Source organism: Talpa europaea (assembly GCF_964194135.1).
Source record: "Talpa europaea genome assembly, chromosome: 2".
NCBI classification, from domain to species: domain Eukaryota; kingdom Metazoa; phylum Chordata; class Mammalia; order Eulipotyphla; family Talpidae; genus Talpa; species Talpa europaea.
This window is the reverse complement of record NC_140068.1, coordinates 140,020,434-140,041,418: the sequence shown is the minus strand read 5'-3', so window position 1 is coordinate 140,041,418 and position 20,985 is coordinate 140,020,434. Positions and strand designations below refer to the sequence as shown.

The 20,985-nt window shown below is 44.5% G+C and overlaps 1 protein-coding gene across 1 annotated transcript; it reads left to right on the top strand.

The window, feature by feature from the left end:
- Positions 1-8,839: 8,839 nt before the first annotated feature.
- On the top strand, positions 8,840-15,746 carry PRSS16 (serine protease 16; the record flags this gene model as incomplete). Its single annotated transcript, XM_084257690.1, has 12 exons — positions 8,840-8,909; positions 8,979-9,139; positions 9,927-10,026; positions 10,170-10,299; positions 11,521-11,644; positions 11,911-11,988; positions 12,068-12,115; positions 12,550-12,840; positions 13,495-13,636; positions 15,137-15,316; positions 15,395-15,540; positions 15,678-15,746. 12 exons carry the CDS (start codon positions 8,840-8,842, stop codon positions 15,744-15,746), a joined length of 1,539 nt encoding a protein of 512 aa, XP_084113816.1.
- Positions 15,747-20,985: the final 5,239 nt, after the last annotated feature.

Below are 20,985 nucleotides of genomic sequence, written 5' to 3'. Positions count from 1 at the left end.
CCACCTGGCAGGGACAGTTCTTCCTTCCAGCCCACTAACCACAATCTCTTCATCGTCCGGGATAGTTCTGAAACTTAGCCCTTGTTTGCATGAAGGTTGATAGGTTGGTTTTAATCTTCAAGCATTGGCGGTGAGGGAACAGGGCAAAGGGAATTTTTTTAAAAATCAGCAGAGGAGGGCTTCTGGCTAAGATTAGATCATTTGGAATTCTTGGATTGGTTAACAGGAGACTTTGAACAGATGTTTCAATAAGGGGTCTTTGTAATAATTAAGGGATGGTCTTTCTGTGTCTTTCCTAATCATCTTTAAGTGGAAGGCAGGTTTTGATGTTCTTTCATAGTCATTGATAAGAAGAAATCAGTGAGTGGGTGATAAGGAGTTGATAAGGAGTTGTCGCTGATAAGGAGTTGAGTCACAAGATGGTGTCTGTTTGACTTGAAATTGGTTCCATAAAGCAGTCCATCAACAAAATACATATTACCTGTAGTTGAAACATTCAGCTATAGGTAATATGTACTTCAATATATATTTTCTACATAAACTACAGCAGACTTCTCATCAGAAATTAGGTATTGCCAGAAGAAAATGGAACAGATTTTTAAGTGCTGAGAGACCAAAAATTAAACCAAACTGTTTTGTTTTTTTTAAACCAAACTGTTAACCCAGAATTCTCTGTTCAGTAAAATTTTTTTCCAAAAATGAACAGAAATATATATTTTCAGACAAACAAAAACTAAAGAGAGTATAACTAGTGTTAGGGGGAAATGAGCGTGGGTGAGGACCCACAGTCAGGTACCCCGTTTTGTATCGGGGTTGCTCTACAACACTAGCAGACCTCCCCAATAGAAAATGTTGTAAGTCTTTCAGGAAGAAGGAATGTGAAGCCAGGGAGATGAATATCCACAAAAACGATTACAGTGAAGGTATAATTAAGAAATACTTTCCCCCAGTTTTAATCGCTCTAAAAATAATTGATTGCATAAAGAAAAAATAGTAGTAAACATGTTTATTGTGCACCTACAGGATACATGAAAGCAAAATGTATAATGACAATAACACAAAATACAGGAGGGAATATATGGTTGCAAGTTTTCTCGCTGCACAGGAAACAGCTTAATATTTGAAGGTAGAATTTTATTAATTATAGCTGTATATAAAAAATCCTACAGAGAACTACTAAAGATTGTCCTATCAAAGACAAGTAATTGATAAGGCACTAGTGGAGAGAAAATTAAATCAAGAAAAAGCTCGTATATTTATTTCAAAGAAAGAGATGAGGAACAAAGAACAACATAAATACAGAAAACAACTGAGACTTGAATACAATCAGCTCAGCAGTTATTACCGAAGCTCACTAACTATACACAGAATTTGTCAGGTTGGACAAAGGAAACTAAAATCCAACTGTTACAAATACTGATTTAACTAGTTGTTTTTGCTAGTTAAAATACCCACGAAAACCTCCCTACCGGGAGTGGGGTTCGAACCCACGCGGACATACGTCCATTGGATCTTAAGTCCAACGCCTTAACCACTCGGCCATCCCGGTGGTGGGTGCTCGCTGAAATATCAACTATTACTAGGTTAGTTAGAATTGCCAGTCTGGAACATTATGGATAATTTTATATCCATGGAATCCGCGACCGGGATTTTTTTTTTTTTAAATGTAGAGCAGAAACAGATTTTTATAATGCTTGTTGGCGAAATCTAATGAAAAAGTTTATTTTTAACACGAGCTTTCTGACGGCACCCTCCCTGATTTCACGGATTTGCATTAAAATGAGGATGGCATGTAAAAAAAAGAGAGAAAGGGCACAGAGTGCTGTAGGAATACTCCGTTTTCCAATCGAGACTCGTCATGATCACCATTTACGCTCAAGAGAAGACCCTTCTTTTAGTGGTTCTGGAAAGAAAAACCAAAGGAGAGAGGAGATGGAGTAATAAGGGCAGGAGATTGCTCATAACTCTACAAAGGTGTTATCTACATCTTCTATATTCCTCATCAGAGAACACTGTTTTAGGACTGAATCTAAGCCCTCATTCCAAACTCATTGAATCTGATTGCCCTGTGAGCACTTCGAGACTGTAACCTCAGGGTAGCTAATATTGAGGAGACAAGCTCCCCCCCACCCCACTCTCCATCCCCCCACCCCCTGCCCCCCAGTAAATTTGGAAAACCCTAGTGCACTAGGGTTTTAATTATATTTTAACCAAGAGTTCTATCTGCTAATGAAATCTCTTTCCTGAGGACCTACTGTGTACAGACACTCAGCCATGTGTACATCAGCTACCAAGTCAGTAATATCCCAGATACACAGGGACTGGGTGGGGAGTTGTATAAGAACTCATTAAAGCAGGTCCCTGGTGGATAGTTGCGGTATTGTATTGAAAGTCTCTGAAGGTTTCTGGAACCAGTGGTGAAATTAAATCCTGAAGTAAGGTTTGAAGTAGAACTGATTTATAAATACCCTAAAACACCACTGAGAACCATCTTCTGTTGTTTTGGTGACCTGGGCAAAGAATTGCAATATGAGAGGGTGGTGTGCGTGGTACCACATAAGCATGAATGGTTGCAGAGACAACTCTCCCCAGACTTAAAAACCACTCATACAGGAATCCAGCCCTTGTTGGTAATGCACAGAGCTCACCACTTTGACAAACATATGTCCTCCTGATTAAGTCATGAGGAAAGAATGTGTCATTCACTCATGGGCCCATCTGGCGCACAGCTCTTGTCTCTGGTCTTGTAAATATTTGTGCCAATGGGCAAGGAGATGGCCTGAGAATCCTTGCCTTTGTGTGATGAGGGAAATTTGGGACTGTCAGTGCTTGGATCAGAACTGAATTGGGAGGAGTAAATAGTGAGTGCAAGAAAGAACAAGGGCTTTTATATTATTCTGTTGTGATTTTTAACATAGAGGAGAATCATCTGTATAGTTTATAAAAATAGGCTTTTCTGAAGAGTGAAATGCCTAAATAAAAAATAGTACAAATATATGTAGAAAAAACGTCTTTATGATCTGAGGACAGAGAAAAACTCTGTTCAATATCTGTTCCATGTTTTACCTGCCACAGAGGGAGTTTCCAATCTCTCGTTGCTCACCACCACTTTGGGGGTAAGTACTGAGCAACTTTGTGGAGGCTCAGCCTTAAGAATCTGGTAGAAGGCAGATGGCCTCTGCTACCTGGGAAAGGAGAGTGACTTAAGACAATGGTCATCTTCTGCTAGAAGACAGGTTAACGGCCATTAGGCTCCAAGTTTACACCTTCCAGAGCAGTAAAAACAGAGGTACACAACAGAAAAAGAAGTTCTAGTGGACCTAGATCGGCTGATTCCACATTCTCAGGGTCCCCCGTCACTCTTATCACCCTCTCTTGTCTGACACCTGGGTACCGTCCACCACCCTCCCTCTGTCCTTCACTCTCCTTGGGAGACTGTGGCCTTGCTGGAGAGACTTGTCCCCTGAGCTCAGCCAGTCGGTTCTAGTTCCTAAAGGCTTATTTTCGATCATCGAAAGATGAAGATAAAAGAGTCTTACAAGTCAGAGAAATGAGTGGAGATCATATCAGAAATTTCTTGAAGTAAAATTCCCAAGAGACTGCCTGAGATTTCTCTGCCTGTTTCTTGTGAAGCATTTGAAGCTCTGGGAGTCGCATTTGCTAGCTCTGAGTTATCAAATTTAGACATTTACTGGGAAAATCACAAAGTGCAGATGGAAAAATCATGCCTCCACCAAGAATAGCTGCATCAAGACTAATTTTAACAAATTCAGAGAAGTAAGAGCTTGGTAACAAGTTGGTTTCCGTAGTGTAGTGGTTATCACGTTCGCCTAACACGCGAAAGGTCCCCGGTTCGAAACCGGGCGGAAACAACGCCAGTAGCTATTTTCTGTGTCTTTTCCCCCGAGTAGATCCTGCATTTCTCTTCCCCCCAGTAGAGCCTACATTTATTGCACAAAATTTCTGAGTCTGTATTTTAAACACGCCTCAAATCGTCACTTTCGCATTTCTGGACTTTTTTTCCCTAAAAGATACTAGTTTATTTTTTTTTCAAATAGCTGTTCTTTTTTAATTTTCAATTTTTTATATTAATATAACACTGATTTACAACACTGTGTATGACTCAGAAATATAGGATTCCTCCTACTCACTTTTATGTTACTACACCACACCCACCACCAAGACACCCATAATCTTCCATCGTAGGTAGGCACTAGTTTATCATAAAAAGGCATTTGTTATTCAGGAAGAGCCAAATGGAAGAGATGTATAAGGCTCGTTATGGGGAAGGGGGCCCCAGCTTCTCTTCTCTCCCTCTCCAGAGGAGCCAATCTACAGGCACCTCCACAAGTTCACCAACTGGAAAAGTTCTCCAAACCCGGACATCCTGGGGTTTTATGGAGGCGTCACTTCCTAGGCATGATTGAATGGATCGCTGGCCTTTAGCAATGAACTCACTCTCCAGCACCCATTCTGTTCCTAGGAGGAAGTAGGGGAAGCGCGGCTAGGGAAACCCTGCACATTTATTTAATCTATTTTTTCAAGCACAGTGGTCTTTATGCTTGCTTGTTGTTGTTTGTTTTTCCCCCAGCTGGTTAGGTCATTTTTTAAGGACTTTGGCCTAAACCCTAATAAAATGAGAATACATTGGATTTTAAGCATCGAAGTGCCTGACATGATTCCAGTTTTTTAAAAGGGTCCCCGTCCCAACTCTGTGAGGGACATTTTGTATGAAAAAAAAAAAAGGAAGCTAAGCGATTTATTAAATCCCTTTCATCGTGCTACACATCAGCCAAGACTGACTTGGACAGGATGGTGGCAGTAGAGGTGGTGAGAGGTAGTCACAATCTAGATATATTTTAAAGATTGGATCAAGAGAAATATCAGAGAGCATAGAAATGAGGAGTAAGAGAAACTGGAATCAATGAGGACTTGAAAATATTGAAGAGATGGAGCTGCTATTAGCTGAAACAGGGAAGACTGACTGTAGCAGTTTTATTAGAGAAAACTTGAGACTGGTATTTTAGACATGCTTACTCAGATGTCAACTCTGTTATGACTAAATTTCATTTTTCCCCGGAATATATTTGTCGTTTATTTTTCATTTCTGAAATTCTTATGTATTCTCTATAATAATGTGAATTTTACAACTGCATTATTTTGGTTTGGTTTGGTTTTAGTATTTATATATTTATTTAATTTATTTGTATTTCTTTATTTTTTTTTACAACCACATTGTTTTGCCATAAATGGTGACTTTGACAGACTTTGGTTGTTTTATATAAGAGTATTAATCAGGTCTGGCAAACAAAATCCCGACATTTTAAAACATACTGATGGTGAGGCTTCAAACACCACAAATATGCCTACTTTGTGTTCAGAATTGTTTTCGGCCCTCAAGATCCCAAAGTAGAAAAAAAAAAAATCTGTCCTTCTGGACAGAAATTCTGGTGGAACCCAATTGCTAATAAAAAAAAAAAAATAAAAAAAAAAAAGGTTTTTTTTAAAAGGAAAGATAAATATGCATGTGTTCCCTGGTGATAGTCTTAACAATAAAGAATACTGAAAAATGTTGAAAAATCAGTGCAGGGGAGGAGGTGGCATACAGGTAAATGAACCACGAAATGGCCACACGGAGATTCTGTGGACTTGACTCTGGCTGGGAAGGGGACAAGGAAACTTGACCCGCAGGTGGGCAGATGCACATCTCACCCTCCAAGGTCATCTCTACTCTTTATCCTCATTTTGTTTACTAAAATATGTATTTGAGAATTTACATCGCTTTTCTCCCCCAAGTGTTTTTTTTTCTGCCCACACCCCCACCACACCCCCGCCTTTTGGAGAGGAGGACAAAGAAGGTATCACTGCTGAGGATCAAGACAAGAAGACAATATACAGTTCAAACTTTGTGGTGAGGCTGTTATGCAAATGTAAAAGGAAACACCTGCTGGCCCGTACGGGGATCGAACCCGCGACCTTGGCATTATTAGCACCACGCTCTAACCAACTGAGCTAACCGGCCACTAGTTAGTAGCTTTTTTTTTTTTCCCTTTGGAAAGTGGACTCTTTGTTGCCATTCCCTGGTTTGTTTAAAACCAAGGGAATTTTTTCTTTTCCCTTTCTAAAAGTGATTTTTCTTTTAGTTACTTTTAATCACTGCCAAGTAATGTCTCTTTTCATGTTTTTTCGTTTCCCCTTCCTGCATTCGCGAAAAGAAAAGAAACAAGACTAGAAATCTACCCCCAGGAGAGATGAATTCCGCCTCTTCCGCGGAAAATTATAGACTCCAACCCGCCGATTCTGCCCTGAGAAACCACAGAAACATTCACAACAGAAGCTTCCTTCTACAGACCCCAACCCGCCGATTCTGCCCTGAGAAACCACAGAAACATTCACAACAGAAGCTTCCTTCTACAGACCCCAGGAAAGATCTGGAAGGAGAATAATTCAATTACTTTACAATTCTCTGGCCTTTCTTGTGGTGGAACCTGGAATTTGCACTTGAAGTCGATTAACCTTTGTTAGGTTCCAGAGAATGTGTCTTTTTGGGGATATGAGAGATAGTCTTTGAAAAATGCACACCTGATACCAGGATATCAGTTCTAAAATTGATACAGGTCAGTTTTAGATAAAACCCATGTGGGGGCTGATGATTAGAAATGGATTGCCTGCAGAGACCTCAAGTCTAGCTCTTTCCGGGAACTTCTGTGTCCACAGAGGTAAGATTACTTTGACTTCAACACTGCTGCATCAGACCACTGGAACCCACTCCTTGAAAAGTCAAGAGTAGAAGCCCGCCCTCTTATGTGTCTCCATTCTGTGTCATCCACATTCCTGAGTGTGGGATCCCCAACCTCCTTGTTCTTGGGGCTGTTGTCTTGGTGTCCTGAGTTCTTGCTGGTCAGTTAAACGTGCAATCAGGCAGGCGTCCTCACCAAAGGACAGAAGTCCTGGTATGAGGAACTTATTGGGGAACCAGTATCTGCTGAATATAGCAGGCAGATATTATGACTAGATTAGCAAGATCGCTAAAATACCTCACTTGGAAAGATTACTAGAAAGTCAGATAAGACTAGAGAATAGAAGCAATATGCTTTGACTAACAGGAACAATGGAGCCCCTCAGGCTCTATGCCCGGGTCACTCCACCCTAGCTTGCACAGGAGGATAGCATTCCCTACTGTTCACCCACCTTCTTTGAACTTGATTCTAAATAAATAGGAGACTGCCTTTGGATCGAGGCTGCACATTACTTCCCTGTGTAGCCCCTCTAGGCTTCTCAATACTCCAACCCCTTTGGACTTTGAGTAATCTCTCTCTTGTCCTGCGCAACTCCCAACCCTGCTACTGCACCAGTCGGTACCTGAGGGATAGTAGCTATTACTCAGTCTTAAAGTTCATGGTTACATGGTTAATTAAGTAGTCAAAGCATATGAAAGTCATTCCTATTTATGCTTTTGGAAATCAGAATTTAAACGCTTTGGAATTTGAACCTACGTAGTGAGTGGAGAGAGACCTATAACTAAAATCTTAGTAATGCAAGGAAATCCATTAACTGTTCACATTAACAAGGCAAAGGAAACCTACTTACATGAAATACTAGTTTATCCTTGTTGGTGTAAAAAGACTTTTGATGACATCCCAAGTCACTTCTGATTTGTGGAGAAGTCTGAAGGTTATGCACTGTGGTGGGGTCTACTCTGCCATGGAAAAGATTTCAATTGGAAACATGAAAACATAGCCTACTTCTATTTGAGGTAAACACAGTAGAGTAGAAAGGACAGTGAGATGCATCCATTGAAAAAAAATCCTTCCAAAAGTCAAATATCACATGTGAAAGTTTAGTCAACAATAGAATTTATGTTTTTAAGAGCTATTAATATGAGTGACCCAAAAAAGAAGTGTCACTCCCTCCTAGCCTAGTTGGACACATGCTCCAGACCCCCCACACCTTGTACCTCATTACCACCTGAACACACCAGAGTTCTTGCCTTGACTTCACAACCCTCCCCAGACAAGTGCTGCCCTAAAAGACACAGCAGATGGTCCCCAGGGCGCCTTCTTTGGGTCCTAGTCCCTCTCAGGCTACTTGTAGGCACTAGGAAGATGCAGATCAGAAAATGCAAGTTTTTTGAATTCAAGTTCTTCTCATTCTTGCCTGAGATTCTGGAGAAAACGAGAGTTTTCTCTGGCAGTCGCTTCACCTAAATGGGGAGAGTCTAAAAAAAGGACAAAATCCCAAGGAAGACACAAGGGCGGGAGGAGTGAGGAAGTTGTATCTTTTGGGCAGCATCACTTTAAACAAGTGTCTCCTCTCCTGCGATGCTCAGGGGACTCCAGATCCTTGGGGCAGAGTATGCAGGGAGAGGGAGACACTGACGGTTGAGGAAACTGAGGACTGAAGGACTGCTGAGGGGTAGAGAAGAAAAGTGGGAATAGGTGGGCAAGAGGTGGTCCTGAGGTAGAGACTGAAGACCAGAAAGACCAAAGCATAGAAGGGAGGGGGGGAGTCTGAGGTTAAGAGGGTGGACGCAAGGACAGAGAAGGGGATACTATGGTATGTGAGGGGATGCTGAGGACAGAGGAGAGGGAGAGCAAGGGGCTGAGAGAGGAGAAATTGGATATTTAGGTGCCACCTCAGCAGATCTCTGTAGACAGACTCTGGCATCCCTGCTCCGCTTTAGTGCTTCCCACAGAAGCCTGACCTGTGCTGGGAGTGGTGGCGTCTGAAAAGAAACCGGAGCTCCTGAAGTTAAAGCCTCGCCAAGGGGACATGATAAAGGTCTCCAGCGAGTGGGGAGAATAGAGCGCCCAGGTTCTTGCACAGAAGACTGGAGAGCATGGGGGTCTGGCCTTCCAGGTGGCTGGGCCTTCTGCTCCTGGTTTTCCTCTGGGGGTCCTCCTCTCCAGGTAAGAGAGGCTGAGGGCCAGGGGCTCCTAAGGGGCCTGGCCTGACTCCTTCCCCTCCTTGTCCCACAGCTTCCCTTCTTAGGCGCCTGAGAGAGCACATTCAGCAGTTTCAGGAGAGCTCTGGCCTGGGTCTGAGTCTGAGCCCCGAGGCTGTGGCCCTCCCCAAAGAGAAGTGGCTGGAGCAGCCACTGGATCCCTTCAATGCATCAGATGGGCGATCCTTCCTGCAGGTGAGGCCAAGAGAGGGGGTGTCCACTGCCTACCCTGCCTTCTCCTGTCTCTCTTGTGTGTCCCATAGTCTCTGCTCTCTTTCCATATCTCCACACCTCAGCCCCCCATCTCTCTGCCCCTCACTCTCACCTTATGTCAGCATTGCTTGAGATCCTTAGCCTAACCCCTCCATCCTCTAGCCTTCCCTCTCTTACTTCAGTCTCCCACTTCCTTTGTTCCTCGAGACATGTCTTTCAGTCTTTCCTTCTCTGTTAGTCACTCTCACTCTCTCTGTCCCTCAGTCCTTCCTCCTCCCTGTCCTTCAGAATGGACATTAAACCCACCGCCAAGTCTCACTGTGTAGCAAAAATATTGATCAGCTCTGGAACCAGATCTGGCTCACAACAGACACTTGAAGATTATTGATTGAATGAATGAACTAATTTACTGTTTTCCATTCTTTTTTGATCCATTCTCCAAAGATCATCTTATCTAGACCATACTTCTAAGTCCCTGGTTTCATTATTTGTTCTACAATCATTAATTATTTCAACATCAAGTGCCCACCATGTGGGTAGCCTCTATCCTTGATCTTGGGGATAGAAGCATAAAAAGATAGACAAAAATATCTGCTCTTGTAGATCTCACATTCTAGACGAGGAGACAAAGAGAAATGAATTCATACATAAGTCAGCCTATTTCACATACTGCTAAGCACATAAAGATCCATTAGGAGGTGGTACTGGAACAAAAAGAATCTGTCTGAACCACTTGCAATACATTCTTCTTCCCCATCCCATGTCTCAGCGGTACTGGGTCAATGACCAGTATTGGGCCAGCCAGGATGGACCTGTGTTCCTGCATCTGGGCGGTGAGGGCAGCCTGGGGCCTGGCTCAGTGATGAGAGGTGAGATGCAAGAGTGGGGAAAGACATACCCGGGAAGCAGGTGGGGGAGGGGCCGGGCAAGGGAGGTGCATCTTACAGTTCTGGAGGGTTGTAAGGGCTTACACCCAGCTCACCCCTCCCCCCCCACCATGAACTCTTCACAGGGCACCCTGCAGCGCTGGCCCCAACTTGGGGGGCCCTGGTGATAGGCCTGGAGCACAGATTCTATGGCCTGAGTATACCTCCTGGGGGCCTGGATATGGCCCAACTCCGCTTCCTGTCCAGCCGCCATGCGTGAGTGGGTATAAGGAATGTGGGGGTCACAAGACTGGGGCGGTCTGTGTCTTGGTTTCCCTGCCTCTCTGTCTCCTCCACTGCCTTGACCTTGAATCTCTCTGCTTGCAAATGTTTTCTTCTTTCTCTCTCAGTATCTTTTTCTTTCTCTCTCCACCTCTGGATCCCTGTCCCTTCCCAGCTCTATCTCTTATATAGTAATCTTCCCTCTCTCTGTTTCACTGGGGCCTGCTGGCCCAGCCTGCTGGGATCTCTTACCTGAATTATGACCATAGCCTCTCTTCTGGTCTCGGCATTTCTGTCCTTGACCCTTCAGTCTATTCTCCAGCGGAAGCCAGAGAGATGCATAAGACAGATCTCAGCTCTCCCTAATGCCTCTCATCTCGTTCAGAGTAAAGTCCAACATCTATATAGTAGCTACAAGGTCCAATGGGTTCTGGCTCCCCCTTAACACTCTGACCCCCACTTTCTCATATTCACAAGGCTTCAGGCACTCAGGGGCTCACCGGTGTCCAGACTCATGAGCACATTGCTGCCTCGAGTCTTTGAACTCTTCTCTCTGCAAAGAGTGGGCACTTGCAGATCATTTGTATGTTTCCTTCCCTTGCTTCCTCAGTGTCCTCTACTCCATGAAGGGCCCCCACAGTCTCTCTCCTGCTTTATTGTTCCCTACAGGACCTAGCCCTCCTACTCAGTGCTTCTCTCTATCCCTCTGCAGCAGGCTCTGCCTTTCTCTGCCTCATGCTCCATCTATCTCTTTGCTTCTGTTTCTCAATCTTTTCACAGATTACAGGGTTTTTAATTCATAGGATACCACCAATGCAAACTATTTCAGAAAGCTTGGGGAGGAAAGCAAGTTCTTAGGAGGGAAAGGAGTATGTTAGACACACCCCAACGTTCCCTTTGGCCTCTGAGTCTTCTCTTCTAACCCACCCAGCATAGGGACCCGTCTTTTCTTGAGCTGCCTCCACCATTTCCCTGTTTGTCCATTTCCACTTAAACTGCCCTGGAGATTTTGCCCTCTACCATCTATCCTGCAGGGAAGGAGAGTGGAGGCTTTCCGAGGGCTCTTCCCTATAGCCTAGGCAACGCATGTGGGTATGGGGTGCCCTCAGAAACACCTCCATTCAAGTCTCAGGATTACCCCTCCCCCCGCGCGTATAACGGGGGGGATCTTTAAAGATTCCCGGAGGCCCGACCGAGCCTCCCCTCTGACCCCAGGCTGGCAGATGTGGTCTCCGCCCGCCTCGCACTCTCCCGCCTCTTCAACGTCTCCTCCTCCAGCCCCTGGATCTGCTTCGGAGGCTCCTACGCCGGTTCCTTGGCTGCCTGGGCTCGGTTGAAGGTCGCCGGGACTCCTGGGGGCGGGCTGAGGAGGGGGAAGTTGGACTCCAGGGAGTCCGGGGTCCCCTCTCAGATAAAGGGAAAACCTCTTTCTATAACCTTCCCCCCCACCGCCCGCCCAGAAAAGTTTCCCGCAGGTTTTCTCCACGACAGCCCGAGGCCTGGAAGGTGTGGACGTGCCTGCAGCCACACCACCAATGCCACAAGGGCGGGAAGATTCGGGGTCCCATCTCCCCGGCCCCAGGCTGACGATTTCTCCCCCCTCAGTTCCCGCATCTCATTTTCGCCTCCGTCGCCTCGTCCGCCCCGTTGCGGGCGGTGCTGGATTTCTCCGAGTACAACGAGGTGAGGACGGGGGGCGGGGGCGGGGGACCTCGGGGGCCGGGTCCCTTGACAGCCGCCCCCCACCCCTTTCTGACGGCAGGTGGTGTCCCGCAGCCTCAGCACCCCGGCGATCGGCGGGTCCCGGGAGGTAGGCGGTGGACCCGGGTCGAAGCGGGTAGGGGAGGAGCTCTGGGAAAGCGGCCAGAGGGACGCTGAGGCCCGCGGGTGGCGGGGAGTGAGGCTCAGGAGCCCGGGAACGCGGTGGGATTGAGGAAGGAGGCGGGAGAGGACAAGAGGCGGGGCCTGACGGTGGGAGGAGCCCGACGGGGCGGGGCGGGGCCTAATAGTGGGCGTGCCTAACAATGGGCGGGGCCTGACGGTGGGATGAGCCCGGCGGGGCAGAAAGGGGCGGGGCCTGTGAATGGCCGTGTCTGGAAATGGGCGGAGCCTAGCGGAGGGCGGGGCCAGGGTTCGACTCCGCCCGCGACGTGCCGGGCCCGGGGAGAATGGGGCGCGCGCGGGATGCGGGAGGCTGAGCCCCGAGCGCGAGTCCTCCCCGACGCGGCGTCCCGCTCCCCGCAGTGCCTCGCGGCGACGTCGGCGGCCTTCGCTGAGGTGGAGCGGCGGCTGCGCGCGGGCGGGGCGGCGCGGGCGGCGCTGCGGGCGGAGCTGGGCGCCTGCGGCTCCCTGGACGCCGTCGAGGACCGGGCGGAGCTGCTGGGCGCGCTGCAGGCGCTGGTGGGCGGCGCGGTGCAGTACGACGGGCAGGCGGGAGCGCCGCTGAGCGTGCGGCGGCTCTGCGGACTCCTCGTCGGGGCCGGGGGCAACTGCAGCCGCCCCGCGCCCTACCACGGCCTCCGTCGGGCGGTGCAGGTGAGCACCTCGGAGCACCGTCGGGGGAGGCCGCACCCCGGGGCTCCGGCGCCACCTCCTCTGGGTGACGCGGGCAAGCGCGCCCCCTTTCTGAGCAGTACGCTCCTCGTCTGTAAAATGGGGATGGCATCACACGGGGCCTTAGCGACTAGGATTATTATCTGTTGTTCTTGTCTTGGTCTGTGAAGACAAAGCAAGCGCTTGATTCGTGTTTCTAGAATGAATTTGAAAATTCAGCCCTGGAGACAGTTCTAAAGACCGGGATCCCCGGCCTCTGAATCCTTACAATTCAGCTGTTAACTTGTCCAGCACTGACTGGGCTCAGTGCTGTGCTTCACATGTATTATTTAATTAAATTCTCACGATAGTTCTAGAAGATAGAACTATAACTATAGTAAGGTAGATCTATAACAAATGAAGAAAATGAGGTCCGAAAGATCTTCAATAAGGTCTCACAGGTAATAAGGTTCCAGTCATCTAGTTCCTTAACCTCTAACCTCCAGGGGCCTGGCCACCCACTCCCTTCTAACTGCTGATTCTCAGGGGAGCTCACTTCTGCTTTCTGACCTTTCACATGTAGGGAGGGGCCTGTGCCTCCAGGCCCTGGCATGTTGGGAGGTGGGAATGTATGTGTGCATGTATATTGTCCCCTAGGTTTTCACACACAGCCTGGGCCAGAGATGTTTAAGCTTTTCCAGAGCAGAGGCTGTTGCCCAGCTGAAGGTCACAGAACCTCAAGTGTTCGGCGTGGGTGACCGGCAGTGGTTGTACCAGACATGTACTGAGTTTGGCTTTTGTGAGTGACTGGCCCAACCCTCACCCCCAAACATATTTGTGTGCTTTGCCCAGACAAGCCAACTCAGAGCTGGTTTGGACTCAATTTCATCCCCATAGGACCGTCAGCCTCACTGTCCTGCCTTCTGCTGCCTTGATGCTTAATTCCTCACCCCTCTGGTCTCCTCTTTTCAGTCTCTCTAGGCCTTCACTTAACCCATAGAAGCCAATTTCCTCACCACATTCACAGAAATCTTTCTAAATATGACCTTGTCATTCAATAGTTCCTCTTCCTAGGTGCTAAATAAAATATAGCATGCCCACTTAAATTTGAATTTCAGATAGATTTTTTTTTTTTAGTATAAGTGTGTCCCAAGTGTTGCAGGGGTCATAGTTATACTTTTTTTAAAAGGTGTTTTGTTGATCTGAAATTCAGCTTTAACTGGGCAGCCTATATTTTTATTTTCCACCCTACCCCAGAGTTAAGTTCCAAATCCTTTCCACATCCCCAGAGAGCAGTGAAGAAAGGGTTCAAAGCCAGAGTTTCAAATTCCAGTTCCATTACTTTGTAACTATGTGATCCTGAGCAAACTTGGGCATATCTCTGCCCTCTACTAGAGCTGAGGGCAGGTGAGTTAAAGTGCTCTTTGCCTTGGTTTCCATATCCATAAAATGGAAATAAAAGAACTACTTCTCTAATAAGATGTTGAGGATTAGAGGAGGTAATATATATAACCTGCTAAGAAATAAAGTTGGCATTCAGTAAATACCCTATAAGTGCTTGATCATTATTTTTATTAAACTTTACATATTTTGACCCTCTAATAACCCAGTCTTCCTAACAGTTCAGGAACTTTGTACAGGCTATTCATGTTGCTTTGATTACTTACCTTCCCTTCAGTTTACTCCGCATCTCCATCAGTCCACGTTCTCCTCTTTATTGCTTGTTTCCCTCACTATGAGTCCTGTGATAACAGAGCCTGGGAGATTGGTTGTCACTGTGTTCCCAAAATTGTCCAACATCTACCTGATCACACAGTGGGTGCTTAGTAAATCGTGATGGAAAGCCTGAATTGACATGAGACTGATTGCATTAGCTGTGTCCTGGAAGCACCCGGCAGCTATGGATTTTAAGCAGGGGAAACATGGCCCAGTTTGTGCTGTAAGGACTCCAGGCTACCTCTCACCACTAGACCTTTGTACATGCTCTTTGCTATTTTTTTATAATGCGGTCTCTTCTCTCTCTTCGCTTAACTCACTTCTAATTCCTAATTTCTTATCCCTTGCAGGGCATTGTCCTGGGGCCCACCATGCTGCTTCTCAGATTCCTTCACCCTCACCCCACCCGGGTCTTTTTCCATCACTCTCCTAATCATTTGGGGAGGGGGAGGCTGTCACTGATAAGAGGGTGAATTCACCGAAATGCCTTGATCATCACCAGGGAGAACCCTGTAAATGATTATTTTAAAAGAGTTGGGGGGCTGGCTATATACCCCATACTTATGGACATCTTCCTCCACAGATGTCACTTGTGAGGTCCCTAGATGCCCTTTCTCCCAGCTCCCAGCGCTGCCTTCCCACCTAGAACTATGTGAGCAGGTGTTCGGGCTCCCAACCTCATCCGTAGCCCAGGCTGTGGCCCAGACGAATTCCTACTATGGTGGCCAGACCCCTGGGGCCACCCAGGTGCTGTTTGTCAATGGTAAGCAAGCCATCTGAACCTGACTCCTAAACCTTTACCTCGCTGTAGCTCAATATACCATTCTCTCTTTTTTTCCAGGGGACACAGACCCCTGGCATGTGCTAAGTGTAACCGGCAACTTGGGGCCCTCAGAGACTGCCATTCTCATTCCTAGTGGCTCCCATTGCTTGGACATGGCACCTGAGAAGCCCTCAGATTCCCCCAGTCTCCACCAGGGGCGCCAGGTAAGGAAGCAAAAGTTCCTGTGATTTGTTGTACTTGCTTACTTGTGATTTATCTTATTTACATACTCATTTGCATGTCCCTGCTGTGTTTTAGTGCTGAGGTCTGACTTTCAAAATTGTCCCTACCTTCTCCACAGAACATCTCCCAGCAGCTGCAGACCTGGTTCAGGCTGGCAAAGGAAAGTCAGGTTAGGGTTGCAGTCTGAGCATCACATCCTTGCTACTCTGCACAGCCGCCTCGGTCCAGGTTGTATTCACTGAACAGGAGAAAGAGGAAATTCTCAAGAATTGGGATTCAGCACCTAGGTTCTGCATATAACTCACTTATGTTTAAACAATCTCATTTCCAACTGAAAGTGCTTTGTTACAAATAATTATTAAAAAAAGAAAAAAAACAATTATGTAAATACAAGTGGATAATTATTCTCATTATGAATATTGGCATTTTGAATGTCCATTGTCAAAGAAATATAGACCCTCATGTTTATGCCCTCCCCTGCTAATAATCATTTCCCAGGTAAAATTCTGCTTAGCTACTGGGTTGGGCACCTGGTCTCTCTTTGGACCTCAGACACCTGTCACAGCTTCTCACTGTGCCCCTCTCTTTCTCTCATTCTCTATTTTTTGTCTCTCTTTTTGTTTCTCAATCTCCTCCTGTTTCTGAATATCTTTGTTTCTCTCTTTCTCCATATCTAAGTCTATTTGTCTTTTATTTTTGTGTCCTAGTCTATGTCTCTGTCTCCAATTCAGACATAACTCTCTCTCAGAGTGAGAATTCTAAAGGTCTTGTGAATATGTCTATTCTCTGCTCCCTCACTAGATGATACTCTCAACATTTCTCATTGGAAAGCTCTCAAACTTAGTCTAGAGAAGAGCAAAGATGGAGAACTTGCACTACCTTCTAAAAAAAAAAAATTCCCTTCTAAAGGTCCAGTAATGACTATGAGGTTTGGCAATACATACAATTAGATCAATTGGGTAGGACAGATTTCCAAAATAGAATCACAGACATATGCTCAATGTAGAGAAAACCAAAAATCTCCATCTTGGAGTAACCAAAGTGACTCCATCTTGTATCCCTGCCAGCTGAGAATCATGACTGGTAATATCCCTGTCCTGGGAAGCTAGCCAATTTCCCTGTTGTTTCCTTCATGTGTATTAATCAGTACTCAGGATCTATACACAATTCTATTGATCTTAGTAGGCCAAAGACACACATGACATGGCTCCCAAACACCTGGCATTATTAATTTCACACAAGAAAGATCATATGTACTAAGTAGGATACAGAAAACCTCTGTCAGGGGTGGGTGACATGTATCCTTCCTGAAACCAAAGTCCTCTCTACTTTCTCCAGCGTGAAGGGCCCCTTGTAGTAAATTGCCCTCAAGAAGCTCAAAGTGTGATTAATGGATATGCCTGCTTCATTCTTCAGACTCAAATTACCATTTCAGTTTGTTTTCACAGTCATAGAACCAATTAACTCTTTACAAAGGTACCAATGCAAGTCAGAGAGGAAGGAAGTCTTCGAAACAATGATCAATTGGATACAACTATACATCTTCTTTCAGTCTCTTGCAAATTTCTTTTAAACTGAAACCTGAATAAGTTTGAGTTTGGTCTAGATACTTTTTCTTCTAAAGCATTCTCAAGAGTTTCTCACACTTGGGGAAAAAATTAAACTCACACCCACTTCACACCTCACTCAAAAATTAATACATGATGGATCATATATCTAAATGTAAAGTTAAAATTATAAAGTTTCTGGAAAATATAGGAAACATCTTTATGACCTTGCAGTAGGTAAATATTTCTTAGGGAAGAAAAGTAGCATAAAAAGATAAAATGGAATAAGTTGGATATTATCAAAATTAAATGGAAAGATAAACAAAAGACCAAGGGAAAGCATACACAGTATATTATCTGGCAAAATACCTATGTTCAGGCTATATAAAGAACTCCTAGAAATCAATGATAAAAAGATAAGCTGGTAATACATGGGCTAAGTGCTTCAATAAACACTTCAATAAAAAATATATGTGTGGACAATAAGCACATGAAAAAGATGCCCAGCCAGTTTTGTCATTAGAGAAATGTGAGTTAAAACCACAATAAAATACAGTTTTATACCCAATATAATTACAAGTAAATAAACCAAACAAAGCCCCCAACAACTTCCAATAATGAAGATGTAGGATATCCTTTCATTGCTGGTGGGAATGTAAAATCATAAGACTACTTTAGAACCACACAAACAGGCCTACTCTATAATCCAGGGTTCTCTCTCCCAGGCATTTTCCCTGGAAAAATAAAATTATATGCAAATGAAAAAAATGGCCCAAAATGTGCCCCCAAGATGTGCCCATGGGCTATCCACAATGCCAAAACTATAAACAATGTAAAGATCCATTAACAGGTAAATGGAAAAATGATTGGTGGTATATTCATAAAAATACTATTCAGCAATAAAAAGAATAAATCAGTGGTAAATGCAAAGTCAAATTAATCTCAAAATCAAGTTGAGAAAAAGCAGCTAGGCCCAAAAGAGGCAGTACTGTATGTCTGCAATTATATAAAGGACATGAATAGGCAGAATTAATCTATAGTAGAGATTCACTCTGGCATGATAACATAAGAAGGTTGACAAGTTATTTTGCCAAAAATCAACTGTGAAGCTGGATAAAACTATAAAGCCAACCTTTCAGCATATAGTAAGACATATTGTACAACAAACTGGCAAGCATTTATTTGTGAAACTAATTAAACTGTCAGAAGAAAACAGTGTAGGTCTGTGGCTGATTCTTGCCCAGAGTTGCCCCCTTTCCAGTCAGCATAGTAATTCAATCTGGATAGGGGAGGCCATATAAACAGCAACTTTGCTGTTGCTACAGAGAGGACTCCCTTGATGAGAGCTTTGTTAGAACAGCAATCTCAGGGACAGACAGCAAAAGAGGACTGGTGATTCCCCCAACCTACTGTTTTGAGTAAGGTTTGGAGGGGACGACTGGGTAGGGATTTAATAGTGAGGTGAACCTGTCTTTTGAGGGTATGATAAGGTATTTATATATCCCAAGTTGATATGTAAGGGCATAGGGGAATAGGCAATAGAAACTGTCCTTAAAGGAACTTAGGTGTTGAATTTAGAAAACAAGGACTTCAAAGCAACTATCACAAGTATTTTCAAACAACTGAAGGAAACCATGTGTAAAGCATTAAAGGAAAGGTATATTGACAATTACCCATCAAATAAAGAATATCAACAAGTGGAAATTATTTTTAAAAAACAGAAATGAAAGATCTGAAATTGAGAAGTACAAAAAAAGAAAGGGGAAAAAATTCACTGAAAGGATTCAGCAAATTAGAACAAGCAGAAGAAAGTACTGACAAATTTAAAGATACATTAATGGAAATTATCTGATCTAAAGAACAGAAAGAGAACAGAATGAAGAAAAAGGATCAGAGCCGCAGAGATCTGTGTGACACCATGAAGTGTACTATCACAAAGAGAAAGAGAAAGCAAAAAAAAATTATAAAAACCATGACCCAAAATTTCCCACCTTTGATTAAAAACATCAGCTACACATCCAAGAAACTGAAACATCCCAAAAAAGGACATATCTGTCATACTTAGATATGTCCTACTCAAAGTGTTAAAATTTAAAGACAAAGAAAAAATCTTGGAAGCAAGAAAAGAAAAATGATTTATCACATACCTGAGAAACACAATAAAAACAATAGCTGACTTTTTATCTGAAGCAATGGAGATTTTTTTTTAAAGATTTACTTATTTATGTATACAAGAGCTGGGGTACAGGCCAGAGGTGTGGGGGGTGAGAGGATTCACCAGAGACAGAGCAAGGAACAGAACAGGCAGCTTGACCGAAGTACACTGCTGAGGGGAGCAGCGGTAGAGACAGGAGAGGTCTGCTGTGCCATGTGGGTTGCGCCCTGGCTGGCCGGGAATTGAACTCACGCTGCAGAGGCTGTGGACAGCTTCATAGCTTGTGTATTTACCCCTTGTGCCACCAGGGAGGCCCAAGATTTTATGACTATCTGAGCAAGATGATATATTAAAAATACTGAAAGTAAAAACAACTATCAGCCAAGATTCCTATATCCAGCAAACGATTTTTCAAAAATGAGGATGCTCCCATATAAACAAAAGCTAAGATAACTCATCACTAGCAGACATGTTTTTCAGGAAATAATAAAGGAAGTGCTTCAGGCTGAAAGGAAGTGACATCTGGCAGTAATTGAAATCCTTAGGAAGAAACAGCATCAATAAAGTAGGTAACTATACAAAGACAGTAAATAATTTTTTTTTCTCATGTCTGTACTGATTTAAGAAATCAAAGCCAGTCCTCCCTGGTGGCACAGCCGGTTAAGCGCAGCGCTGTGAAGCTGTCCGCAGCCTCTGCAGTGTGGGTTCAATCCCTGCTGTCTGTGAGAATCCCACATGGTGGGGCAGACCTCTTCTGTTGTGCCCGCTGCTCCCCGCAGCAGTGTATTTCTGGCATCTGCCTGTTCTGCTCCCTGCTCTGCCTCTGGTGAATTCCCTCACCCTCCCGTGCCTCTGGCCTATACTCCAGCTCTTGTAAAAAAATAAATAAAAAAAGAAAGAAAGAAAGAAATCAAAGCCTCAAACATGGATTTTGGAAATGGATTATAGGGATTATATATATAGTATTAATGCCACAGTTTTTCTCAAAGAGATTACATCTCTCCAGCTGCCCCATGCTTCTCACTTTAATGAACCCAAAGAGTGATATTGAGGGCCACTTGAATTCATGTGCCACTGTTGAAAACTAAAATAATGTGAGGTTTATTTATTGTCTCAAGATAGAGTGTGAAATGGAGCAGTTTCTTCACCAGGCCTGCAAAGGCTGAAGTGTTTTCCTTTCCCTGAAACACACTTTTCTTACCACAGATATTTTCTCATGGACTAGTTCATCTGGCAGTCTGCCACCAAGTGTCACCTTATCTGTGACCTGGCACCACTGTAACCATGTAAGCACTGCTGGCTTTTTGGGCTCTCATAACCTTGATTTATTTTTTTCTAATCAGCTTTACTGAGATATAACTACATGCCATGAAAACTACCGATTCTTAAATGTACTAGTTAATGATTTTTAGTAGGTTTATAGAGTTGTACAACTATCATTACAATCCAGGAATATGTTAAATGAAATTAGGTGGAAGTACAGAGAGAGGAACCAACTCCAAGTTAATATTTTATAAGCTTTAAACTAGACAAATGCACAATAGATGCAAAAGCAAAGAGACTTTACAGAAACTACATCCATTCTATCATATGTAAGTGTTCTAAAGGATAACATCACTTACTTTTTTTTTTTTTTTTGGGGGGGGGACCCTCGCTGGCGGGGGGAACGAACCTGTGCTGCAGAGGCTGCGGGCAGCCTCTCAGCCCAGTGCTCAACCGCTGCA